Below are 24,791 nucleotides of genomic sequence, written 5' to 3'. Positions count from 1 at the left end.
CAGGGAATGGGGCTGGATCTGGGGGTCTAGGGAATGGGGCTGGATCCGGTTGCCCAAGGAATGGGGCCGGACCTGGAGCCCAGTTGGGGCTGGGGGCTCCCTATGGGGCTGGGGGCTCCCTATGGGGCAGGGGGCTCCCTATGGGGCAGGGGGCTCCCTATGGGGCTGGGGGCGCCCCCCAAGCCCCCCGCTCACGCCGGGCCCCCCAGGACGCTGCTGGCGCTGGGCTGCCACGTGGGCATGGCCGACGAGAGGCCGAGGAGAACCTCAAGAAGATCAAGCTGCCCAAGACGTGGGTGCCGTGGAGCAGCCATGGGGCAGCGCTATGGGGCAGCGCTATGGGGCAGGGCGGCTCCGTGGGCTGGGGGTCTAGGGAATGGGGCTGGGGTTGGAGATGGGGGTCTAGGGAATGGGGTCCCTTGAGGAACCTCAAGAAGATCAAGGTGCCCAAGACATGGGTGCCGTGGGGCAGCCATGGGGCAGCGCTATGGGGCAGCGCTATGGGGCAGGGCGGCTCCGTGGCCTGGGGGTCTAGGGAATGGGGCTGCGGTTGGAGTTGGGGGTCTAGGGAATGGGGTCCCTTGAGGAACCTCAAGAAGATCAAGCTGCCCAAGACGTGGGTGCCGTGGGGCAGCGCTATGGGGCAGGGCTATGGGGCAGGGCTATGGGGCAGGGCGGCTCCATGGCCTGGGGGTCTAGGGAATGGGGCTGGGGTTGGAGTTGGGGGTCTAGGGAATGGGGTCCCTTGAGGAACCTCAAGAAGATCAAGCTGCCCAAGACATGGGTGCCGTGGGGCAGCCATGGGGCAGCGCTATGGGGCAGCGCTATGGGGCAGCGCTATGGGGCAGGGCAGCTCCGTGGCCTGGGGGTCTAGGGAATGGGGCTGCGGTTGGAGTTGGGGGTCTAGGGAATGGGGTCCCTTGAGGAACCTCAAGAAGATCAAGCTGCCAAGACGTGGGTGCCGTGGGGCAGCCGTGGGGCAGCGCTATGGGGCAGTGCTATGGGGCAGCGCTATGGGGCAGGGCAGCTCCATGGCCTGGGGGGTCTAGGGAATGGGGCTGCGGTTGGAGTTGGGGGTCTAGGGAATGGGGTCCCTTGAGGAACCTCAAGAAGATCCAGTTGGGGGTCCCAAACCTGGGAGGTCCCAGCTGGGGGATGGAGCTCCCCGCTCGGGGCTGGTCCCTGTGTATGGGGGTGTCCCTGTCCCCTTGGGGTGTCCCTTTGGGGTGTCCCCATGTCCTTGGGGGTGTCCCTGTCCCCTCGGGGTGTCCCTGTCCCCTTGGGATGTCCCCATGTCCTTGGGGGTGTCCCTGTCCCCTCGGGCTGTCCCCTTGGGGTGTCCCCATGTCCTCGGGGGTGTCCCTGTCCCCTCGGGGTGTCCCTGTCCCCCCAGGGTGTCCCCTGAGGGTGTCCCTGTCCCCTTGGGATGTCCCCTTGGGGTGTCCCCATGTCCTCGGGGTGTCCCTGTCCCCTCAGGGTGTCCCTGTCCCCTCAGGGTGTCCGTTTGGGGTGTCCCCATGTCCTTGGGGGTGTCTGTGTCCCCTCAAGATGTCCCATCCCCTCAGGGTGTCCCTGTCCCCTCGGGCTGTCCCTTTGGGGTGTCCCCATGTCCTTGGGGGTGTCTGTGTCCCCTCAGGGTGTCCCTGTCCCCTCGGGGTGTCCCCATGTCCTTGGGGGTGTCCCTGTCCCCTCGGGCTGTCCCTTTGGGGTGTCCCCATGTCCTTGGGGTGTCCCCATGTCCTCGGGGGTGTCCCTGTCCCCTCGGGGTGTCCCTGTCCCCTTGGGATGTCCCTAAATCCTCAGGGTGTCCCTGTCCCCTCGGGGTGTCCCCATGTCCTTGGGGTGTCCCCATGTCCTCGGGGGTGTCCCTGTCCCCCCAGGTGTCCCCTCAGGGTGTCCCCATGTCCTTGGGGGTGTCTGTGTCCCCTCAGGGTGTCCCTGTCCCCTCAGGGTGTCCGTTTGGGGTGTCCTCACGCTCTTGGGGTGTCCCTGTCCCCTCGGGGTGTCCCCTCGGGGTGTCCCCATGTCCTTGGGGGTGTCCCTGTCCCCTCGGGTTGTCCCCTCAGGGTGTCCCTGTCCCCTCAGGGTGTCCGTTTGGGGTGTCCCCACGCTCTTGGGGTGTCCCTGTCCCCTCGGGGTGTCCCCTCAGGGTGTCCCTGTCCCCTTGGGGGTGTCCCTGTCCCCTCACGGTGTCCCTGTCCCCCCAGGTGTCCCCTCAGGGTGTCCCTGTCCCCTCAGGGTGTCCCTGTCCCCTTGGGGGTGTCCCTGTCCCCTCAGGGTGTCCCCGTCCCCTCCCCAGGTACGTCATGTCCAACGGCTACAAACCGGCCCCGCTGGACCTGGCCCACGTGAAGCTGACGCCGGCCCAGAACACCCTGGTGGAGCGACTGGCCGAGAACGGGCACAACGTGTGGGCGCGGGACCGCGTGCAGCAGGGCTGGACCTACAGCATCGTCCAGGTGTGTCCCCAACACCGTCACCCCCTGTCACCTCCCCGTGTCACCTCCCCGTGTCCCCAACCCCATCACAACGTGTGGGCGCGGGACCGCGTGCAGCAGGGCTGGACCTACAGCATCGTCCAGGTGTGTCCCCAACACCGTCACCCCGCGTCACCTCCCCGTGTCACCTCCCCGTGTCCCCAACCCCATCACAATGTGTGGGTCTGGGACCGCGTGCAGCAGGGCTGGACCTACAGCATCGTCCAGGTGTGTCCCCAACACCGTCACCCGCGTCACCAACCCACCCGGTGTCACCAACCCACCCGGTGTCCCCAGTGTGTGTCCCCAACCCGCCCCGTGTCCCCAACCCCATCACAACGTGTGGGTCCGGGACCGCGTGCAGCAGGGCTGGACCTACAGCATCGTCCAGGTGTGTCCCCAACACCGTCACCCCCTGTCACCTCCCCGTGTCACCTCCCCGTGTCCCCAACCCGCCCCGTGTCCCCAACCCTGTCACAACGTGTGGGTCCGGGACCGCGTGCAGCAGGGCTGGACCTACAGCATCGTCCAGGTGTGTCCCCAACACCGTCACCGTGTCCCCAACCCACCCGGTGTCACCAACCCACCCGGTGTCCCCAACCTGTGTCCCCAACCCCATCACAACGTGTGGGCGCGGGACCGCGTGCAGCAGGGCTGGACCTACAGCATCGTCCAGGTGTGTCCCCAACACCGTCACCCCCTGTCACCTCCCCGTGTCACCTCCCCGTGTCCCCAACGGGTGTCCCCAACCCGCCCCGTGTCCCCAACCCCATCACAACGTGTGGGCACGGGACCGCGTGCAGCAGGGCTGGACCTACAGCATCGTCCAGGTGTGTCCCCAACACCGTCACCCGTGTCCCCAACCCACCCGGTGTCACCAACCCACCCGGTGTCCCCAACCCGTGTCCCCAACCCGCCCCGTGTCCCCAACCCGGTCACAACGTGTGGGCGCGGGACCGCGTGCAGCAGGGCTGGACCTACAGCATCGTCCAGGTGTGTCCCCAACCGCGTCACCCGCGTCACCACCCCCTGTCACCTCCCCGTGTCCCCAACCCACCCGGTGTCACCACCCCGTGTCCCCAACCCCATCACAACGTGTGGGCGCGGGACCGCGTGCAGCAGGGCTGGACCTACAGCATCGTCCAGGTGTGTCCCCAACACCGTCACCCCGTGTCACCTCCCCGTGTCACCTCCCCGTGTCACCTCCCCGTGTCCCCAACGGGTGTCCCCAACCTGCCCCGTGTCCCCAACCCGGTCACAACGTGTGGGCACGGGACCGCGTGCAGCAGGGCTGGACCTACAGCATCGTCCAGGTGTGTCCCCAACACCGTCACCCGCGTCACCTCCCCGTGTCACCTCCCCGTGTCCCCAACCCCATCACAACGTGTGGGTCCGGGACCGCGTGCAGCAGGGCTGGACCTACAGCATCGTCCAGGTGTGTCCCCAACACCGTCACCCCCTGTCACCTCCCCGTGTCACCTCCCCGTGTCCCCAACCCCATCACAACGTGTGGGCGCGGGACCGCGTGCAGCAGGGCTGGACCTACAGCATCGTCCAGGTGTGTCCCCAACACCGTCACCCCCTGTCACCTCCCCGTGTCACCTCCCTGTGTCACCTCCCCCTGTCACCTCCCCGTGTCCCCAACCCGCCCCGTGTCCCCAACCCCGTCACAACGTGTGGGCGCGGGACCGCGTGCAGCAGGGCTGGACCTACAGCATCGTCCAGGTGTGTCCCCAACACCGTCACCCCCTGTCACCTCCCCGTGTCACCTCCCTGTGTCACCTCCCCCTGTCACCTCCCCGTGTCCCCAACCCGCCCCGTGTCCCCAACCCCGTCACAACGTGTGGGCGCGGGACCGCGTGCAGCAGGGCTGGACCTACAGCATCGTCCAGGTGTGTCCCCAACACCGTCACCCATGTCCCCAACCCACCCGGTGTCACCAACCCACCCGGTGTCCCCAACCCGCCCCGTGTCCCCAACCCCGTCACAACGTGTGGGCGCGGGACCGTGTGCAGCAGGGCTGGACCTACAGCATCGTCCAGGTGTGTCCCCAACACCGTCACCCGTGTCCCCAACCCACCCGGTGTCCCCAATCCGTGTCCCCAACCCGCCCCGTGTCCCCAACCCCGTCACAACGTGTGGGCGCGGGACCGCGTGCAGCAGGGCTGGACCTACAGCATCGTCCAGGTGTGTCCCCAACCGCGTCACCCCCTGTCACCTCCCCGTGTCCCCAATCCATGTCCCCAACCCGCCCCGTGTCCCCAACCCCGTCACAACGTGTGGGCGCGGGACCGCGTGCAGCAGGGCTGGACCTACAGCATCGTCCAGGTGTGTCCCCAACACCGTCACCCCCTGTCACCTCCCCGTGTCCCCAATGGGTGTCCCCAACCCATCCCGTGTCCCCAATCCATGTCCCCAACCCGTGTCCCCAACCCCGTCACAACGTGTGGGCGCGGGACCGCGTGCAGCAGGGCTGGACCTACAGCATCGTCCAGGTGTGTCCCCAAACGGCCACCGTGTCCCCAACCCACCCGGTGTCCCCAACCCACCCGGTGTCCCCAATGGGTGTCCCCAACCCGCCCCGTGTCCCCAACCCTGGTCACAACGTGTGGGTCCAGGACCGCGTGCAGCAGGGCTGGACCTACAGCATCGTCCAGGTGTGTCCCCAAATGGCCACCGTGTCCCCAATGTGGCCACCCATGTCCCCAACCTGCCCCATGTCCCCAACCCCGTCACAACGTGTGGGTCTGGGACCGCGTGCAGCAGGGCTGGACCTACAGCATCGTCCAGGTGTGTCCCCAACACCGTCACCCGCGTCCCCAACCCACCCGGTGTCACCAACCCACCCGGTGTCCCCAACCCGTGTCCCCAACCCGTCCCGTGTCCCCAACCCCGTCACAACGTGTGGGCGCGGGACCGCGTGCAGCAGGGCTGGACCTACAGCATCATCCAGGTGTGTCCCCAAACGGCCACCATGTCCCCAACCCACCCGGTGTCCCCAACCCGTGTCCCCAACCCGTGTCCCCAACCCGCCCCGTGTCCCCAACGGGTGTCCCCAATGTGTGTCCCCAGCCCGCCCCGTGTCCCCAACGCGTGTCCCCAACCAGGTCACCCGTGTCCCCAACCGGGTCACCCATGTCCCCAGTGTGTGTCCCCAACCCACCCCATGTTCCCAACCCGTGTCCCCAACCAGGTCACCCGTGTCCCCAACCGGGTCACCCATGTCCCCAATGTGTGTCCCCAACCCACCCCATGTCCCCAACCCGTATCCCCAACCCAGGTCACCCGCGTCCCCAGTTGGCCACCCCATGTCCCCACCTGGGTCCCCCGTGTCCCCAGCCGGGTCACCCTCGTCCCCAACCCCTCCACCCCACGTCCCCAACGCGTCCCCACCCCGTCCACGTCCCCACGGGCCCCCCAGCCCCACGGCCACCCCCGTGTCCCCCCCCAGGACATCAAGAACAAGCGCAACCCGCGCCTGGTGCCCTACAACCTGCTGGACGAGCGCACCAAGAGGACCAACCGCGCCAGCCTGTGCGAGGCCGTGCGCACCCTCATCGGCTACGGCTACAACATCGAGCCCCCCGACCAGGAGAGCCGTGAGTGCCCCCCGCCGCGGGGGAATTGGGGGGCGCTGCCTTGGGGCGCGGGGGGCTGCTATGGGGTGCAGGGCGCTATGGGGCACGAGGAGGGTGCAGGGGGCGGCTATGGGGTGCCGGGGGCTGCTATGGGGTGCAGGGGGCTGCTATGGGGTGCAGGGCGCTATGGGGCACGAGGAGGGTGCAGGGGGCGGCTATGGGGTGCAGGGGGCTGCCTTGGGGTGCAGGGGGCTGCTATGGGGTGCAGGGGGCTGCTATGGGGCACAAGGAGCTGCTATGGGGCACAGGGAGCTGCATTGGGGCACAGGAGGCTGCAATGGGGCACAAAGGGCTGCAATGGGGCACAGGATGCTGCATTGGGGCACAAGGAGCTGCAATGGGGCACAGGGAGCTGCAATGGGGCACAAAGGGCTGCAATGGGGCACAAGGAGCTGCAATGGGGCACAAGGAGCTGCAATGGGGCACAAGGAGGGTCCAGGGGCTGCAATGGGGCACTGTGCACCCCCTGACCCCCGTGTCCCCCCATAGCGGCGCAGGGGGAGCCCGCGGGGGGCTGCAATGGGGCACAAGGAGGGTCCAGGTGCTGCAATGGGGTGCAGGGCGCTGCAGTGGGGCACAGGAGGCTGCAATGGGGCACAAGGAGCTGCAATGGGGCACAGGGGGTTCCTATGGGGCACAGGGGCTGCAATGGGGTCCAGGGGCTGCAATGGGGCTCTCTGCACCCCCTGACCCCCGTGTCCCCCCATAGCCGCGCAGGGGGAGCCCGCGCAGGGCTGCATTGGGGTGCAGGGGTTCCTATGGGGCACAGGGCGCTGCAATGGGGCACAGGGGTTCCTATGGGGCACAGGGGCTGCAATGGGGCACAGGGGCTGCAATGGGGCACAGCGGGTTCCTATGGGGCACAGGGGTTCCTATGGGGCACAGGGCGCTGCAATGGGGCACAAGGAGCTGCAATGGGGCACAGGGCGCTGCAATGGGGCACAGCGGGTTCCTATGGGGCACAGGGGGTTCCTATGGGGCACTCCGCACCCCCTGACCCCCACATCTCCCCACAGCGGCACAGGGGCAGCCCGCGGGGGGCCGCGCCGCGCGCTCCCGGCTCTTCCGCGCCGAGCGGGGCTACGCGGTGCGCGCGGGGAAGTGGTACTTCGAGTTCGAGGCCGTGAGCACCGGCGAGATGCGCGTGGGCTGGGCCCGGCCCCACGTGCGCCCCGACGCCGAGCTGGGCGCCGACGAGCTGGCCTACGTGTTCAACGGGCACCGCGTGAGCGCGGGGACGGGACGGGGTGCCCCAGTGTCCCCGGTGTCCCTGGTGTCCCCACAGGTCCCCCCATTGCCCCTGGTCCCCCCCCAGATCCCCCCAATGCCCCTGGTCACACTAATGCCCCTGGTCCCCCCCCTAGGTCCCCTCAATGCCCCTGCTTTGTCACTGTGTCCCCCCGCCAAGGCCACCTGGTGCATTGGGGCACCCGGGGCTCTTGGGGACCCTGAAGGTTCCTACGTGTTCAACGGGCACCGCGTGAGCACGGGGACGGGACGGGGTGCCCCAGTGTCCCCGGTGTCCCCACAGGTCACCCCAATGTCCCTAGGTCCCCTCAATGCCCCTGGTCCCCCCACAGGTCACCCCAGTGCCCCTGGTCCTCCTAATGCCCCTGGTCACACCCCCAGGTCCCCCCGATGCTCCAGGTCCTCTCCAGGTCCCCCCATTGCCCCTGGTCCCCTCCCAGGTCCCCTCAATGTCCCTGCGTTGTCCCTGTCCCCTCGCCAAGGCCACCCGGTGCATTGGGGCACCCGGGGCTCTTGGGGGCCCTGAAGGTTCCTACGTGTTCAACGGGCACCGCGTGAGCACGGGGATGGGGACGGGGCAAGCGGGGCCCCCCAGTGGCCCGGTTCACCCCCTAGGTCCCCCCAATGTCCCTGGTACCCCCAGTGCCCCCGGTGTCCCCCCAGGTCCCCTCAATGCCCCTGGTCACCCCCCAGGTCCCCCCATTGCCCCTGGTTCCCCCAGTGTCCCTGGTCACCCCCCAGGTCACCCCAATGTCCCTGGTCCCCCCATTGCCCCTGGTCACCCCACAGGTTGCCCCAATGTCCCTGGTCCCCCCACAGGTCGCCCCATTGCCCCTGGTCCCCCCTAGGTCCCCTCAATGTCCCTGTGTTGTCCCTGTCCCCCCAACAAGGCCACCCGGTGCATTGGGGCACCTGGGGCTCTTGGGGACCCTGGAGGTTCCTACGTGTTCAACGGGCACCGCGTGAGCACGGGGACGGGACGGGGTGTCCCCAGTGTCCCCGGTGTCCCCACAGGTCCCCCCAATGTCCCTAGGTCCCCTCAATGTCCCTGGTCCCCCCTAGGTCCCCTCAATGTCCCTGCGTTGTCCCTGTCCCCCTCGCCAAGGCCACCCGGTGCATTGGGGCACCCGGGGCTCTTGGGGGCCCTGGAGCTTCCTACGTGTTCAACGGGCACCGCGTGAGCACGGGGACGGGACGGGGTGCCCCAGTGTCCCCGGTGTCCCCCCAGGTCCCCCCAATGTCCCTAGGTCCCCTCAATGTCCCTGGGCCCCCCGATGGCCCTGGTGTCGCCCCCCCTAGGTCCCCTCAATGCCCCTGGTCACCCCACAGGTCGCCCTAATGCCCCTGGTCCCCCCCCAGGTCCCCCCAATGGCCCTGGTCACCCCCCAGGTCCCCCCAATGCCCCCGGTCCCTCCCCTAGGTCCCCCCAATGTCCTTGGTCCCCCCCCAGGTCCCCCCATGTCCCTGGTCCCCCCGATGGCCCTGGTGTCCCCCCCCCAGGTCCCTCCCAGTCCCCCCCAGGCCCCGGATCCCCGCGGTGCCCGCAGGCCCCCCAGGTCCCCCATGTCCCCCCAGTTCCCAGGTCCTCCCATGTCCCTCATGTCCCCTTGGTCCCCCCTGAACACCCACGGTGTCCCCAGGTCCCCAATGTCCCCCCGGGTCCCCCCAGGTCCCCCATGTCTCCCCAGATCCCCCATGTCCCCCTGAACCCCGTGGTGCCCCCATGTCCCCATATCCCCATGTCCCCTATGTCCCCCATGTCCCCCTGGTGTCCCCATGTCCCCCATGTCCCCATGTCCCCAATGTCCCCCATGTCCCCCCATGTCCCCCCATGTCCCCCATGTCCCCATGTCCCCCATGTCCCCATGTCCCTCATGTCCCCATGTCCCCATGTCCCCCCATGTCCCCCCATGTCCCCCCATGTCCCCATGTCCCCAATGTCCCCATGTCCCCCCATGTCCCCATGCCCCCCATGTCCCCATGTCCCCCATGTCCCCCATGTCCCCATGTCCCCCCATGTCCCCATGTCTCCCCATGTCCCCCCATGTCCCCATGTCCCCCATGTCCCCCATGTCCCCCATGTCCCCCATGTCCCCATGTCCCCATGTCCCCCCATGTCCCCATGTCCCCATGTCCCCCATGTCCCCCATGTCCCCATGTCCCCCCATGCCCCCCATGTCCCCCCATGTCCCCATGTCCCCTATGTCCCCCATGTCCCCCTGGTGTCCCCATGTCCCCCATGTCCCCATGCCCCCCATGTCCCCATGGGTCCCCATGTCCCCATATCCCCATGTCCCCATGTTCCCCATGTCCCCATGCCCCCCATATCCCCCATTTCCCCAATGTCCCCCATGTCCCCCCATGTCCCCATGTCCCCATGTACCCACATCCCCCCATGTCCCCATGTCCCCCCATATCCCCCATGTCCCCATATCCCCCCATGTCCCCCTGGTGTCCCCATGTCCCCATATCCCCCCATGTCCCCATGTCCCCCATGTCCCCATGTCCCCCCAGGCGCAGCGCTGGCACGTGGGCAGCGAGCCCTTCGGGCGCACGTGGTAGCCGGGGGACGTGGTGGGCTGCCCATGTCCCCATGTTCCCCCATGTCCCCATGTCCCCATGTCCCCCATATCCCCATGTCCCCATGTACCCCCATATCCCCCATGTCCCCATGCCCCCCATGTCCCCCATGTCCCCATATCCCCCCATGTCCCCCTGGTGTCCCCATGTCCCCATATCCTCCCATGTCCCCAATGTCCCCAATGCCCCCCATGTCCCCCATGTCCCCCATGTCCCCATGTCCCCCCAGGCGCAGCGCTGGCACGTGGGCAGCGAGCCCTTCGGGCGCACGTGGCAGCCGGGGGACGTGGTGGGCTGCCCATGTCCCCATGTCCCCCATGTCCCCATGTCCCCCATGTCCCCCATGTCCCCATGTCCCCCCATATCCCCCCATGTCCCCCCATGTCCCCCATGTCCCCATGTCCCCCCAGGCGCAGCGCTGGCACGTGGGCAGCGAGCCCTTCGGGCGCACGTGGCAGCCAGGGGACGTGGTGGGCTGCCCATGTCCCCATGTCCCCATATCCCCCATGTCCCCCTGGTGTCCCCATGTCCCCCCATGTCCCCATGTCCCCAATGTCCCCATGTCCCCCCATGTCCCCATGTCCCCATGTCCCCCTGGCGTCCCCATGTCCGCCATGTCCCCAATGTCCCCATGTCCCCATGTCCCCATGGGTCCCCATGCCCCCCATATCCCCCATGTCCCCCAATGTCCCCCCATGTCCCCATGTCCCCCCAGGCGCAGCGCTGGCACGTGGGCAGCGAGCCCTTCGGGCGCACGTGGCAGCCGGGGGACGTGGTGGGCTGCCCATGTCCCCATGTCCCCCATGTCCCCATGGGTCCCCATATCCCCCATGTCCCCAATGTCCCCATATCCCCCCATGTCCCCCCATGTCCCCCATGTCCCCATGTCCCCCCAGGCGCAGCGCTGGCACGTGGGCAGCGAGCCCTTCGGGCGCACGTGGCAGCCGGGGGACGTGGTGGGCTGCATGATCGACCTGTCCGAGTGCCACATCACCTTCACGCTCAACGGCGAGGTCCTCATCAGCGACGCGGGCTCCGAGGTGGCCTTCAAGGACTTCGAGGTGGCCGAGGGTGAGCGATGACACCAATGGGGACATCGCTGGTGACACCGGTGACATCACCCGGGCGCCGGGGCCCCTCGCTTACCTTGGTCCCCCATGTCCCCCCAGGTCCCCCCTGACCCCCGCGGTGCCCGCGGGTCCCCCATGTCCCCCATGTCCCCTTGGTCCCCCATGTCCCCCCATGCCCCTCATGTCCCCCCATGTCCCCCCTGACCCCCGCGGTGCCCACAGGCCCCCCATGTCCCTCATGTCCCCTTGGTCCCCCATGTCCCCCCATGTCCCTCATGTCCCCCCATGTCCCCCCTGACCCCCGCAGTGCCCGCAGCTCCCCCATGTCCCCCATGTCCCCTTGGTCCCCCATGTCCCCCCATGTCCCCCCATGTCCCCCCTGACCCCCACAGTGCCCGCAGGCCCCCCATGTCCCCCATGTCCCCTTGGTCCCCCATGTCCCCCCATGTCCCCCCATGTCCCCCCTGACCCCCATGGTGCCCGCAGCTCCCCCATGTCCCCCATGTCCCCTTGGTCCCCCATGTCCCCCCATGTCCCCCCATGTCCCCCCTGACCCCCACAGTGCCCGCAGGCCCCCCATGTCCCCCATGTCCCCTTGGTCCCCCATGTCCCCCCAGGTCCCCATGTCCCCCCATGTCCCCCCTGACCCCCACGGTGCCCGCAGGCCCCCCATGTCCCCCCATGCCCCTCATGTCCCCATGTCCCCCCATGTCCCCCCATGTCCCCTTGGTCCCCCATGTCCCCCCATGTCCCCATGTCCCCCTGACCCCCGCGGTGCCCGCAGCTCCCCCATGTCCCCTCATGTCCCCATGTCCCCCATGTCCCCCATGTCCCCATGTCCCCCCTGACCCCCGCGGTGCCCGCAGCTCCCCCATGTCCCCCATGTCCCCTTGGTCCCCCATGTCCCCCCATGCCCCTCATGTCCCCATGTCCCCCCTGACCCCCGCGGTGCCCACAGCTCCCCCATGTCCCCCATGTCCCCTTGGTCCCCCATGTCCCCCATGTCCCCATGTCCCCCCTGACCCCCGCGGTGCCCGCAGCTCCCCCATGTCCCCCATGTCCCCTTGGTCCCCCATGTCCCCCCATGCCCCTCATGTCCCCATGTCCCCCCTGACCCCTGCGGTGCCCGCAGGCCCCCCATGTCCCCCATGTCCCCTTGGTCCCCCATGTCCCCCCATGCCCCTCATGTCCCCACGTCCCCCCTGACCCCCGCGGTGCCCGCAGGCCCCCCATGTCCCCCATGTCCCCTTGGTCCCCCATGTCCCCCATGTCCCCCATGTCCCCCATGTCCCCCCATGCCCCTCATGTCCCCCCATGTCCCCCATGTCCCCTTGGTCCCCCATGTCCCCCATGCCCCTCATGTCCCCCCTGACCCCCGCAGTGCCCGCAGCTCCCCCATGTCCCCTTGGTCCCCCATGCCCCTCATGTCCCCATGCCCCCTGACCCCCACGGTGCCCGCAGGTCCCCCATGTCCCCCATGTCCCCTTGGTCCCCCATGTCCCCCCATGCCCCTCATGTCCCCCCATGTCCCCCATGTCCCCTTGGTCCCCCACGTCCCCCATGTCCCCCCTCACGCGTCACCCCCCGCAGGCTTCGTCCCCGTGTGTAGCCTGGGCCTGGACCAGGTCGGGCGGCTCAACCTGGGCCAGGACGTGAGCAGCCTCCGCTTCTTCACCATCTGCGGCCTCCAGGAGGGCTTCGAGCCCTTCGCCATCAACATGAAGCGCCCCATCACGCTGTGGTTCAGCAAGAGCCTCCCCCAGTTCGCGCCCGTGCCCCCCGACCACCCCCAGCTCGAGGTGACGCCCCCCGGGGTGGCATCGGTGGCCTTGGGGGGACGCGGCGGGTGGCAGGGTCCCCATGGGGGAGGCGATGGGATGGGGTGGTGCCTGGTCCCGTGGGGTCCCCAAGGGTCCCCAGCCTGGGGTGTTGCATGTCCCCATGGGGTCCCCAGGTGTCCCCACTCGTATCCCTATGGGGTCCCCAGGTGTCCCCACGTATGTCCCCATGGGGTCCCCAGGTGTCCCCACACACGTCCCTATGGGGTCCCCAGGTGTCCCTACACATGTCCCCATGGGGTCCCCAGGTGTCCCCACACATGTCCCTATGGTGTCCCCAGTCTGGGGTGCTGCATGTCCCTATGGGGTGCCCAGGCTGGGGTGCCGCCTGGCCCTGTGGGGTCCCCACGTATGTCCCTATGGGGTCCCCAAATGGGGGTGCTGCATGTCCCTATGGGGTCCCCAGGTGTCCCCACACATGTCTCCTTGGGGTCCCCAGGCTGGGGTGTCGCCTGTCCCCATAGGGTCCCCACACATGTCCCTATGGGGTCCCCAGGTGTCCCCACACATGTCCCTATCGGGTCCCCAGGCTGGGGTGCCACCTGGCCCCATGGGGTCCCCACGTATGTCCCTATGGGGTCCCCAAACTGGGGTAATGCATGGCCCTATGGGGTCCCCAGGTGTCCCCACACATGTCCCTATCAGGTCCCCAGGCTGCGGTGTCACCGGGTCCCCACACACATTCCTATGGGGTCCCCAGGTGTCCCTACACATGTCCCCCCTGGGGTGCCCAGGCTGGGGGTGCCCAGACATGTCCCCGTGGGGTCCCCCCACGTATGTCCCTATGGGGTCCCCAGGCTGGGGTGTCACCTGGCCCATGGGGTCCCTGGGTGTCCCCATGGGGTCCCCAAGGGTCCCCAGGCTGGGGTGCCGCCTGGCCCCACACATGTCCCTATGGGGTCCCCAAACTGGGGTGCTGCATGTCCCCATGGGGTCCCCAGGTGTCCCCACACATGTCCCTATGGGGTCCCCAAACTGGGGTGCTGCATGTCCCTATGAGGTCCCCAGGTGTCCCCACACATGTCCCTATCGGGTCCCCAGGCTGGGTGTTGCCTGTCCCCATGGGGTCCCCCACACACGTCCCTATGGGGTCCCCAGGTGTTCCCACACACATCCCTATGGGGTCCCCAGGTGTCCCCACACATGTCCCTAGGGTGTCCCCAGTCTGGGGTGCTGCATGTCCCTATGGGGTGCCCAGGCTGGGGTGCCACCTGGCCCTGTGGGGTCCCCACACATGTCCCTATGGGGTCCCCAAACTGGGCTGCTGCATGGCCCTATGGGGTCCCCAGGTGTCCCCACACATGTCCCTGTCAGGTCCCCAGGCTGGGGTGTCGCCTGTCCCCATAGGGTCCCCACACACGTCCCTATGGGGTCCCCAGGTGTCCCCACACATGTCCCTATGGGGTCCCCAGGTGTCCCTACACATGTCCCCCTGGGGTGCCCAGGCTGGGGTGCCCAGACATGTCCCCGTGGGGTCCCCACGTATGTCCCTATGGGGTCCCCAGGCTGGGGTGTCACCTGGCCCCATGGGGTCCCCTGGGTGTCCCCATGGGGTCCCCAAGGGTCCCCAGGCTATGGTGCCACCTGGCCCCACACATGTCCCTATGGGGTCCCCCAGGTGTCCCCACACATGTCCCTATGGGGTCCCCACACACGTCCCTGTAGTGTCCCCAGGTGTTCCCACTCACAGCCCTATGGGGTCCCCAGGTGTCCCCACACATGTCCCTATCAGGTCCCCAGGCTGGGGTGTCGCCTGGCCCCATGGGGTCCCCACGTATGCCCCTATGGGGTCCCCAAACTGGGGTGATGCATGGCCCTATGAGGTCCCCCAGGTGTCCCCACACACGTCCCCTATGGGGTCCCCAGGTGTCCCCACACATGTCCCTACGGGGTGCCCAATCTGGGGTGCTGCATGTCCCCATGGGGTCCCCAGGTGTCCCTACACACATGTCCCTAGGGTGTCCCCATGGGGTCCCCACACATGTCCCTATGGGGTCCCCAGGCTGGGGTGCTGCCTGGCCCCACACACGTCCCTATGGGGTCCCCAGGTGTCCCCACACATGTCCCTATGGGGTCCCCAGGTGTCCCTACACATGTCCCCCTTGGGTCCCCAGGCTGGGGTGCCCAGACATGTCCCCATGGGGTCCCCACACATGTCCCTATGGTGTCCCCAAACTGGGGTGCTGCTTGTCCCCATGGGGTCCCCAGGTGTCCCTACACATGTCCCTAGGGTGTCCCCAGTCTGGGTGTGCTGCATGTCCCTATGGGGTGCCCAGGCTGGGTGCCACCTGGCCCCATGGGGTCCCCACACACGTCCCCATGGGGTCCCCAGGTGTCCCCACACATGTCCCCCTGGGGTCCCCAGGCTGGGGGTGTTGCATGTCCCCATGGGGTCCCCACACATGTCCCCATGGTGTCCCCAGGCCGTGGTGCCGCCTGTCCCCATGGGGTCCCTGTGGTGTCCCCGCCCTCCGCCCCCCCGCGCTCCGCCCCCCTCCCGTTCGCCACGCCCCGCACGCTCCGCCCCGCCCCCGTTTCCCGCGTCCCGCCGTGACCCCGCCGTTCCCCCGTCCCCCGTTCCCCGTTCCCCCCCGTTCCCCCCCGGTCCCCCCCTCTCCCCCGTTCCCCCCCGTTCCCCCCGTTCTCCCCGTTCCCCCCGTTCTCCCCCGTTCCCCCCCGTTCCCCCCCCCGTTCTCCCCGTTCTCCCCCGTTCCCCCCCCGTTCCCCCCCCGTTCCCCCCCCGTTCTCCCCGTTCCCCCCCGCTCTCCCCGTTCCCCGTTCTCCCCCGTTCCCCCCCCGTTCCCCCCCGTTCTCCCCGTTCCCCCCCGCTCTCCCCGTTCTCCCCCGTTTCCCCCCCTTCCCCCCCTGTTCCCCCCCGTTCCCCCCCGTTCCCCCCTGTTCCCCCCCGTTCCCCCCCGTTCTCCCCCGTTCCCCCCCGTTCCCCCCCGTTCCCCCCCGTTCCCCCCCGTTCTCCCCCGTTCCCCCCCGTTCTCCCCGCTCTCCCCCGTTCCCCCCCGTTCTCCCCGTTCCCCCCGTTCCCCCCCGTTCTCCCCGTTCCCTCCCGTTCCCCCCCGTTCCCCCCCGTTCCCCGTTCCCCGTTCCCCCCCGTTCCCCGTTCTCCCCCGTTCCCCGTTCCCCCCCGTTCTCCCCCGTTCTCCCCCGTTCCCCGTTCCCCCCCGTTCTCCCCCCGTTCTCCCCCCGTTCTCCCCGTTCCCCCCCGCTCTCCCCGTTCCCCCCCGTTCCCCCCCGTTCCCCGTTCTCCCCCGTTCTCCCCGTTCCCCCCCGCTCTCCCCGTTCCCCGTTCTCCCCGTTCCCCCCCGCTCCCCCCCCGTTCCCCCCCGTTCTCCCCGTTCTCCCCCGCTCTCCCCGTTCCCCCCCGTTCCCCGTTCTCCCCGTTCTCCCCGTTCCCCCCCGCTCACCCCCGTTCCCGTCCCCGTTCCCCGTCCCCGCAGGTCACCCGCACCGACGGCACCGTGGACTCCCCCCCGTGCCTCCGCCTGTCCCACCGCGCCCTGGGCTCCCCGGCGGCGCCGCCCGAGCTGCTCTTCCTCCGCCTCAGCCTCCCGGTCCAGTTCCAGGCCCGGTTCCGTTGCGCCCCCGGGACCACCCCCCTGCCCCGCAGCCCCCCGGAGCCCCCGGACGACGCGGCCGCCCTGGAGCCGCTCTCGGACTTCGAGCGGCTCCGCCGCTCCGCGGGGCCCCGGCACGACGAGGGGGACGGCGACAACGACAAGGGGACCCCCGGGGGGGGGGGCCCCGCCGCCGCCCCCGCCGCCGCCCACCGGGAGCCGCCGCCGCGGGCCGAGAACGAGAAGGACGCGGCGACCGAGAAGGGGCGGCCCCGCCGCGGGTGAGCGGGGCGCGGGGGGGCCCGGGGGGGTCCTGGGGGGGACCTGGGGGCTTAGTGCAATGGCGGGGGGGGGGTCCATGGGGGTCCTGGGGGGCTCCATGGGGGACCTGGAGGGCTCCATGGGGGACCTGGGGGCTTAGTGAAATGTGGGGGGGGTGCATGGGGGTCCTGGGGGGCTCCATGGGGGTCCTGGGGGCTTAGTGAAATGTGGGGGGGTCCATGGGGGGACCTGGGGGGCTCCATGGGGGTCCTGGGGGGCTTAGTGCAATGTGGGGGGGTCCATGGGGGTCCTGGAGGGCTTCATGGGGGTCCTGGAGGGCTTAGTGAAATGTGGGGGGGTCCATGGGGGTCCTGGGGGGCTCCATGGGGGTCCTGGGGGCTTAGTGAAATGGGGGGGGGTCCGTGGGGGTCCTGGGGGGACCTGGGGGGCTTAGTGCAATGTGGGGGGGTCCATGGGGGTCCTGGGGGCTCCATGGGGGACCTGGAGGACTTAGTGCAGTGGGGGGGTCCTGGGGGGTTCCATGGCCAGTCCTGGGGGGCTCCATGGGGGTCTTGGAGGACTTAGTGCATTGGGTTGGTCCTGGGGGGCTTGGGGGACTTCATGAGGGTCCTGGAGGGCTTTGTCCCATGCTGGGGTCCGGGGGGCTCCATGGGGGTCCTGGGGGGGTTTGTCCCATGTTGGTGACACAGGGATGCTCCATGCTGGGGTCCTGGGGGGCTCCATGGGGGTCCTGGGGTGCCTGGTCCCATGCTGGGGTCCTGGGGGGCTCCATGGGGGTCCTGGGGTGCCTTGTCCCATGGTGGGTCCTGGGGGGCTCCGTGGCGGGTCCTGGGGGCTTCATGGGGGTCCTGGGGGGTCCATGGTGGCCCCTGGGGCGCCTTGTCCCCCGGCGGGGCCGTGGGGCCGCGTTTCGGGTCCGAGCAGCCGGTTCCGCTCCGCAGGTTCCTGTTCAAGGCCAGGAAGACGCCGTTCGCGCCGCCCCCCGCCGTCCCCACCGTCCCCCGCCTCGAGGAGGACGTGGTCCCCGACGAGCGCGACGACCCCGAGGTCATCATGAACACCACCACGGTGCGTGGACCCCAGCGCGGTACCCCATCCCGGTACCGCCGTCCCGGTACCCCATCCCGGTACCGCCGTCCCGGTACCGCTGTCCCGGCATCCCCATCCTGGTACCCCCATCCCATCCAGGCAGCTTGTGGTCCCCATCCCGGTGTCCCCGTCCCGGTGTCCCCGTCCCGGTACCCCCATCCCATCTGGACACCTTGTGGTGCTCATCCCGGCATCCTGCTCCCATCCCGGCATCCTGCTCCCATCCCGGTGTCCCCATCCTGGTACCCCCCATTCCATCGCAGCATCCTGCTCTCATCCCAGCGTCCCATCCTGGTACCCCCATCCCAGCATCCCAGCATCCTGCTCCCATCCCAGCATCCTGCTCCCATCCTGGCATCCCCATCCGGTACCCCCATCCCACCCCAGCATCCTGCTCCCATCCCGGTGTCCCCATCCCAGTGTCCCCATCCCATCCGGGCACCTTGTGGCGCCCACCCCAGCATCCTGCTCCCATCCAGCATCCTGCTCCCATTCCAGCATCCCCATCCCGGTACCCCCATCCCACCCCACCATCCTGCTCCCATCCTGCTCCCATCCTGGCATCCCCATCCTGGTACCCCCATCCCATCTCACCATCCTGCTCCCATCCCAGCATCCCCATCCCGCTACCCCCATCCCACCTCACCATCCTGCTCCCATCCTGGCATCCCCATCCTGGTACCCCCATCCCATCCCAGCATCCTGCTCCCATCCCGGTGTCCCCATCCCGGTACCCCCATCCCACCCCACCATCCTGCTCCCATCCCGGTGTCCCCATCCTGGCACCCCCATCCTGCCCCAACATCCTGCTCCCATCCCGGTGTCCCCATCCCGGTACCCCCATCCCACCTCACCATCCTGCTCCCATCCCAGCATCCCCATCCCGGTACCCCCATCCCATCCCGGCATCCCCATCCCGCTACCCCCATCCCATCCCAGCGTCCCCATCCTGGCATCCCTATCCCGGCGTCCCCATCCCAGTGTCCCCATCCCAGCATCCTGCTCCTATCCTGGTACCCCCATCCTGGTACCCCCCATCCCATCTGGGCACCCTGTGGTGCTCATCCCAGCATCCTGCTGCCATCCTGGCATCCCCATCCTGGCGTCCCCATCCCATCCCAGTATCCTGCTCCCATCCCGTTGTCCCCATCCCGTTGTCCCCATCCCGTTGTCCCCATCGCGGTACCCCCGGCATCCCAACATCCTGCTCCCATCCCGGCATCCCCATCCCAGCATCCCCATCCCAGCATTCCCGTCCCATCCCAGCAGCCTGCTCCCATTCCGGTGTCTCTATCCCGGCGTCCCCATCCCATTCCAGTATCCTGCTCCCATCCCGGCATCCCCACCCCGGTACCCCCATCCCACCCCACCATCCTGCTCCCATCCCAGCATCCCCATCCCGGTACCCCCATCCCATCCCAGCAGCCTGCTCCCATCCCGAGGTCCCCATCCCGACGTCCCCATCCCAGTATCCTGCTCCCATCCCGGCATCCCCATCCTGGTACCCCCATCCCACCCCACCATCCTGCTCCCATCCCGGCATCCCCATCCCAGCACTCCCGTCCCATCCCAGCAGCCTGCTCCCATTCCGGTGTCTCTATCCCGGCGTCCCCATCCCATTCCAGTATCCTGCTCCCATCCCGGCATCCCCATCCTGGTACCCCCATCCCACCCCACCATCCCGACGTCCCCATCCCGACGTCCCCATCCCAGCATCCTGCTCCCATCCCGGCATCCCCATCCCGGTACCCCCATCCCATTCCAGCATCCTGCTCCCATCCCGACGTCCCCATCCCGACGTCCCCATCCCAGCATCCTGCTCCCATCCCGGCATCCCCATCCCGGTACCCCCATCCCATTCCAGCATCCTGCTCCCATCCCGGCATTCCCATCCTGGCATCCCCATCCCAGCATTCCCACCCCACCATCCCGCTCCCATCCCGTTGTCCCCACCCCTCCCGTCCCCGCGTGGCCGGGGTCCCCGCGGCGTCCCCGGTGCCACCGTCCCCTCTCCGTCCCCAGTACTACTACTCGGTGCGGATCTTCGCGGGGCAGGAGCCCACGAGCGTCTGGGTGGGCTGGGTGACCCCCGACTACCACCAGCACGACGCCGCCTTCGACCTGTCCCGCGTGCGCACCGTCACCGTCACCATGGGCGATGACAAGGGCAACGTGCACGACAGGTGCGCGTGACGTGTCCCTGCACGTCCCCATGGGGTCCCCCGGTGTCCCTGCACGTCCCCATGGGGTCCCCAGGTGTCCCTACACGTTCCCATGAGCTCCGTGGGGTCCCCACACACGTCCCTATGGTGTCCACAACCCATGGAGGCACCTGTCCCCATGGGGTTCCCAGGTGTCCCCACACACGTCCCTATGGTGTCCACAGGTGTCCCTGCACGTCCCCGTGGGGTCCCCAGGTGTCCCCACACGCGTCCCCATGGGGTCCCCAGGTGTCCCCACACATCCCCATGGGGTCCCCAGGTGTCCCTGCACGTCCCTATGGGGTCCCCACACATGTCCCCATGGGGTCCCCAGGTGTCCCCACACACGTCCCCATGGGGTTCCCAGGTGTCCCCACATACGTCCCCATGGGGTCCCCAGGCTGTGGTGCTGCATGTCCCCATGGGGTCCCCACAGACATCCCTATGGTGTCCCCAGGTCCTGGAGGCACCTGTCCCTATGGGGTCCCCAGGTGTCCCTACATGTCCCCATGGGGTCCCCAGGCTGTGGTGCTGCATGTCCTCATGGGGTCCCCACACACATCCATATGGGGTCCCCAGGTGTCCCCACACGTCCCTATGGTGTCTCCACACACATCCCCATGGGGTCCCCAGGTGTCCCCACACATGTCCCTATGGTGTCCCCAGGCCCTGGAGTCACCTGTCCCCATGGGGTCCCCAGGTGTCCCCACACACATCCCCATGGGATGCCCAGGTGTCCCCACACATGTCCCTATGGTGTCCCCAGGGCCTGGAGGCACCTGTCCCCATGAGGTCCCCAGGTGTCCCTACACGTCCCCATGGGGTCCCCAGGCTGGGGTGCTGCATGTCCCCATGGGGTCCCCACACACGTCCCCATGGGGTTCCCAGGTGTCCCCACATACGTCCCCATGGGGTTCCCCAGGCTGTGGTGCTGCATGTCCCCATGGGGTCCCCACAGACATCCCTATGGTGTCCCCAGGTCCTGGAGGCACCTGTCCCTATGGGGTCCCCAGGTGTCCCTACATGTCCCCATGGGGTCCCCAGGCTGTGGTGCTGCACGTCCTCATGGGGTCCCCACACACATCCATATGGGGTCCCCAGGTGTCCCCACACGTCCCTATGGTGTCCCCACACACATCCCCATGGGGTCCCCAGGTGTTCCCACACATGTCCCTATGGGGTCCCCAGGTGTCCCCACACATGTCCCTATGGTGTCCCCAGGCCCTGGAGTCACCTGTCCCCATGGGGTCCCCAGGTGTCCCCACACACATCCCCATGGGATGCCCAGGCGTCCCCACACATGTCCCTATGGGGTCCCCAGGTGTCCCCACACATGTCCCTATGGTGTCCCCAGGCCATGGAGGCACCTGTCCCCATGGGGTCCCCAGGTGTCTAACCACACGTCCCTATGGGGTCCCCAGGTGTCCCCACACACATCCCCATGGGATGCCCAGGTGTCCCCACACATGTCCCTATGGGGTCCCCAGGTGTCCCCACACATGTCCCTATGGTGTCCCCAGGCCATGGAGGCACCTGTCCCCATGGGGTCCCCAGGTGTCCCCACACTTGTCCCCATGGGGTCCCCACACACATCCCCATGGGATGCCCAGGTGTCCCCACACATGTCCCTATGGGGTCCCCAGGTGTCCCCACACGTCCCCATGGTGTCCCCGGTGTCCCCACGGGGCTCCTCGGGCTCCTGTCACCCTCCCTGTCCCCCAGCATCAAGCGCAGCAACTGCTACATGGTGTGGGGCGGCGAGTTCGCCAGCAACACGCAGCAGGCGCGCGTGAGCCACAGCGACCTGGTCATCGGCTGCCTCGTGGACCTGGCCACCGGCCTCATGACCTTCACGGCCAACGGCAACGAGATCAACACCTTCTTCCAGGTGGGCCCTGTGCCCTCCGGGGGGCCCTTGGCCCGGTTCCCCGTTGTCCCCATCCCCCATTGTCCCCATCCCCCATTTTCCTCTGTCCCCTGTTGTCCCCGTCCCTCATTGTCCCCCGTTGTCCCCGTCCCACGTTGTCCTCCCTCCCCTCCAGGGGGTCCTTTGTCCCCATCCCCCATTTTCCCCGTCGCCCGTTGTCCCCGTCCCTCATGGTCCCCCATCCCTCATCGTTCCCCGTTGTCCCCATCCCACGTTGTCCCCCGTCCCCTCCGGGGGGTCCCTTGTCCCCATCCCCTGTTGTCCCTGTCCCCCGTTGTCCCCATTCCCCGTTGTCCCTGTCCCTCTTTGTCCCCCATCCCTCATTGTCCCCCGTCCCCTGTTGTCCCCGTCCCACGTTATCCCCCGTCCCCTCCGGGGGGTCCCTTGTCCCCATCCCCCGTTGTCCCTGTCCCCCGTTGTCCCTGTCCCCCATTGTCCCCATCCCTCTTGTCCCCCATTCCCCATTGTCCCCATTCTCCATTGTCCCCCGTCCCACGTTGTCCCCCGTCCCCTCCGGGGGGGTCCCTTGTCCCCGTCCCCCGTTGTGCCCATCCCTCTTGTCCCCCGTCCCCCATTGTCCCCATTCCCCATTGTCCCTCATCCCCTGTTGTCCCCGTCCCACGTTGTCCCTTGTCCCCATCTCCTGTTGTCCATGTCCCCCGTCGTCCCCATCCCCTGGTGTGCCCTGTCTCCCACTGCCCCCATTCCCCATTGTCCCCACTGTCCCCATTGTCCCCATTGTCCCCATTCTCCATTGTCCCCATTGCCCCCATTGTCCCCATTGTCCCCACGGTGCCACCTCCGTCCCCCCAGGTGGAACCCAACACCAAGCTCTTCCCGGCCGTCTTCGTCCTCCCCACGAGCCAGAACGTGGTGCAGTTCGAGCTGGGCAAGCTCAAGGTGGGCGCGCGGGGCGGCCGCGGTCCCCCCGGACGCCTGGGCCCCTCGGTCTCACCCCGCTCCCTTCTCCCCATAGAACATCATGCCCATCTCGGCCGCGATGTTCCACAGCGAGCGCAGGAACCCGGAGCCGCAGTGTCCCCCGCGGCTCCTCATCCAGCTCCTGACGCCCGTCACCTGGAGCCGGATGCCCAACGAGTTCCTGGCCGTGGACATGGCCCGGGTCAGCGAGCGCCTGGGCTGGGCCGTGGAGTGCGCCGAGCCGCTCGTCATGATGGCCCTGCACATCCCCGAGGAGAACAGGTACCGGGGGCGGCCTTGGTCCTGGCCTTGTTGGGGACATCAGTGTCCTGCCTGCAGCCCTGGGGATGCCACCGTTGGGACTGGGTGTCTTGTGCTGTCCTTGTGGGCCCCGATTGCCCTGCGTGAGCTGGAAGCTCCTCGGCTGTCCTTGTCCCACCTGTGCCCCATTGCACAGTCCCTTGTCCCACCCCGTCCCTTTGTCCCTACCTGTCCCCATTGCACAGCCCCTTGTCCCACCCATCCCCATTGCCCCTTGTCCCACCCCATCCCCATTGCACAGTCCCTTGTCCCACTTTGTCCCCATTGCACCTTGTCCCACCTCGTCCCCATTGCACAGCCCCTTGTCCCACCTGTGCCCCATTGCACAGTCCCTTGTCCCACTTTGTCCCCATTGCACAGCCCCTTGTCCCCCTCTGTCCCTATTGCTCCTTGTCCCCCCTGTCCCCATTGCCCATTGTCCCACCTGTCCCTATTGCACAGCCCCTTGTCCCCCTCTGTCCCTATTGCACAGCCCCTTGTCCCACTTTGTCCCCATTGCACAACCCCTTGTCCCCGTCCCCATTGCACAGCCCCTTGTCCCACCTTGTCCCCATTGCACAGCCCCTTGTCCCCCTCTGTCCCTATTGCACAGCCCCTTGTCCCACTTTGTCCCCATTGCACAACCCCTTGTCCCCGTCCCCATTGCACAGCCCCTTGTCCTACCTGTCCCCATTGCACAGCCCCTTGTCCCACCCGTGCCCACAGCCCCTTGTCCCACCCTGTCCCCTTGTCCCTGTCCCCATTGCACAGCCCCTTGTCCCACCCCATCCCCTTGTCCCACCTTGTCCCCATTGCACAGCCCCTTGTCCCACCCTGTCCCCTTGTCCCTGTCCCCATTGCACAGCCCCTTGTCCCTCCTGTCCCCATTGCCTCTTGTCCCACCTGTCCCCATTGCACAACTCCTTGTCCCCTTGTCCCACCCCATCCCCACTGCACATCCCACCGTCCCCATTGCCCCTTGTCCCACCCCGTCCCCACTGCACAGCCCCTTGTCCCCATCCCCATTGCACAACCCCTTGTCCCACCTTGTCCCCTTGTCCCACCCCATCCCCACTGCACATCCCACCGTCCCCATTGCCCCTTGTCCCACCTGTCCCCATTGCACAGCCCCTTGTCTTACCCTGTCCCCATTGCCCCTTGTCCCACTTGTTCCCATTGCACAGCCCCTTGTCCTGCCCCGTCTCCATTGCCCCTTGTCCCACCTGTCCCCATTGCACAGCCCCTTGTCCCGCTCTGTCCCCATTGCCCCTTGTCCCTGTTCCCATTGCACAGCCCCTTGTCTTACCCTGTCCCCATTGCCCCTTGTCCCACCTCATCCCCATTGCACAGTCCCACCCTGTCCCCCTGTCCCACCCCGTCCCCACTGCACAGCCCCTTGTCCCCATCCCCATTGCACAACCCCTTGTCCCACCTTGTCCCCTTGTCCCACCCCATCCCCACTGCACATTCCACCGTCCCCATTGCCCCTTGTCCCACCTGTCCCCATTGCACAGCCCCTTGTCCCCCCTCTTCCCCTGCGGGGCCCAGGCGTCCTGCCCACTCCCCCCTCCCACAGATGCATCGACATCATGGAGCTGTCGGAGCAGCTGGACCTGCTCCGCTTCCACTCGCACTCGCTCAAGCTCTTGTC

The 24,791-nt window shown here is 68.2% G+C and overlaps 1 protein-coding gene across 1 annotated transcript in view; it reads left to right on the top strand.

Moving 5' to 3' along the window:
- Nucleotides 1-209: 209 nt before the first annotated feature.
- Nucleotides 210-24,791, top strand: part of LOC104564617 (ryanodine receptor 1-like) — a gene marked incomplete at its 5' end in the record, with an annotated part of 86,997 nt that continues 62,415 nt past the window's right edge. Inside the window, 13 exon segments of the mRNA XM_088538766.1 lie at nucleotides 210-250; nucleotides 253-292; nucleotides 2,300-2,459; nucleotides 5,929-6,076; nucleotides 7,132-7,340; nucleotides 10,840-11,014; nucleotides 12,604-12,812; nucleotides 16,304-16,701; nucleotides 17,644-17,770; nucleotides 19,814-19,974; nucleotides 21,715-21,880; nucleotides 22,733-22,819; nucleotides 22,896-23,122. Coding sequence (XP_088394892.1) covers nucleotides 210-250; nucleotides 253-292; nucleotides 2,300-2,459; nucleotides 5,929-6,076; nucleotides 7,132-7,340; nucleotides 10,840-11,014; nucleotides 12,604-12,812; nucleotides 16,304-16,701; nucleotides 17,644-17,770; nucleotides 19,814-19,974; nucleotides 21,715-21,880; nucleotides 22,733-22,819; nucleotides 22,896-23,122 — 2,148 coding nt within the window.

This window comes from Tinamus guttatus, unplaced genomic scaffold (genome assembly GCF_059628265.1).
Source record: "Tinamus guttatus ecotype Peru unplaced genomic scaffold, ASM5962826v1 Tinamus_guttatus_pri_ptg001161l, whole genome shotgun sequence".
NCBI lineage: Eukaryota > Metazoa > Chordata > Aves > Tinamiformes > Tinamidae > Tinamus > Tinamus guttatus.
The sequence above is the reverse complement of the archived record's forward strand: the minus strand, read 5'-3'. Positions and strand labels throughout refer to the sequence as shown.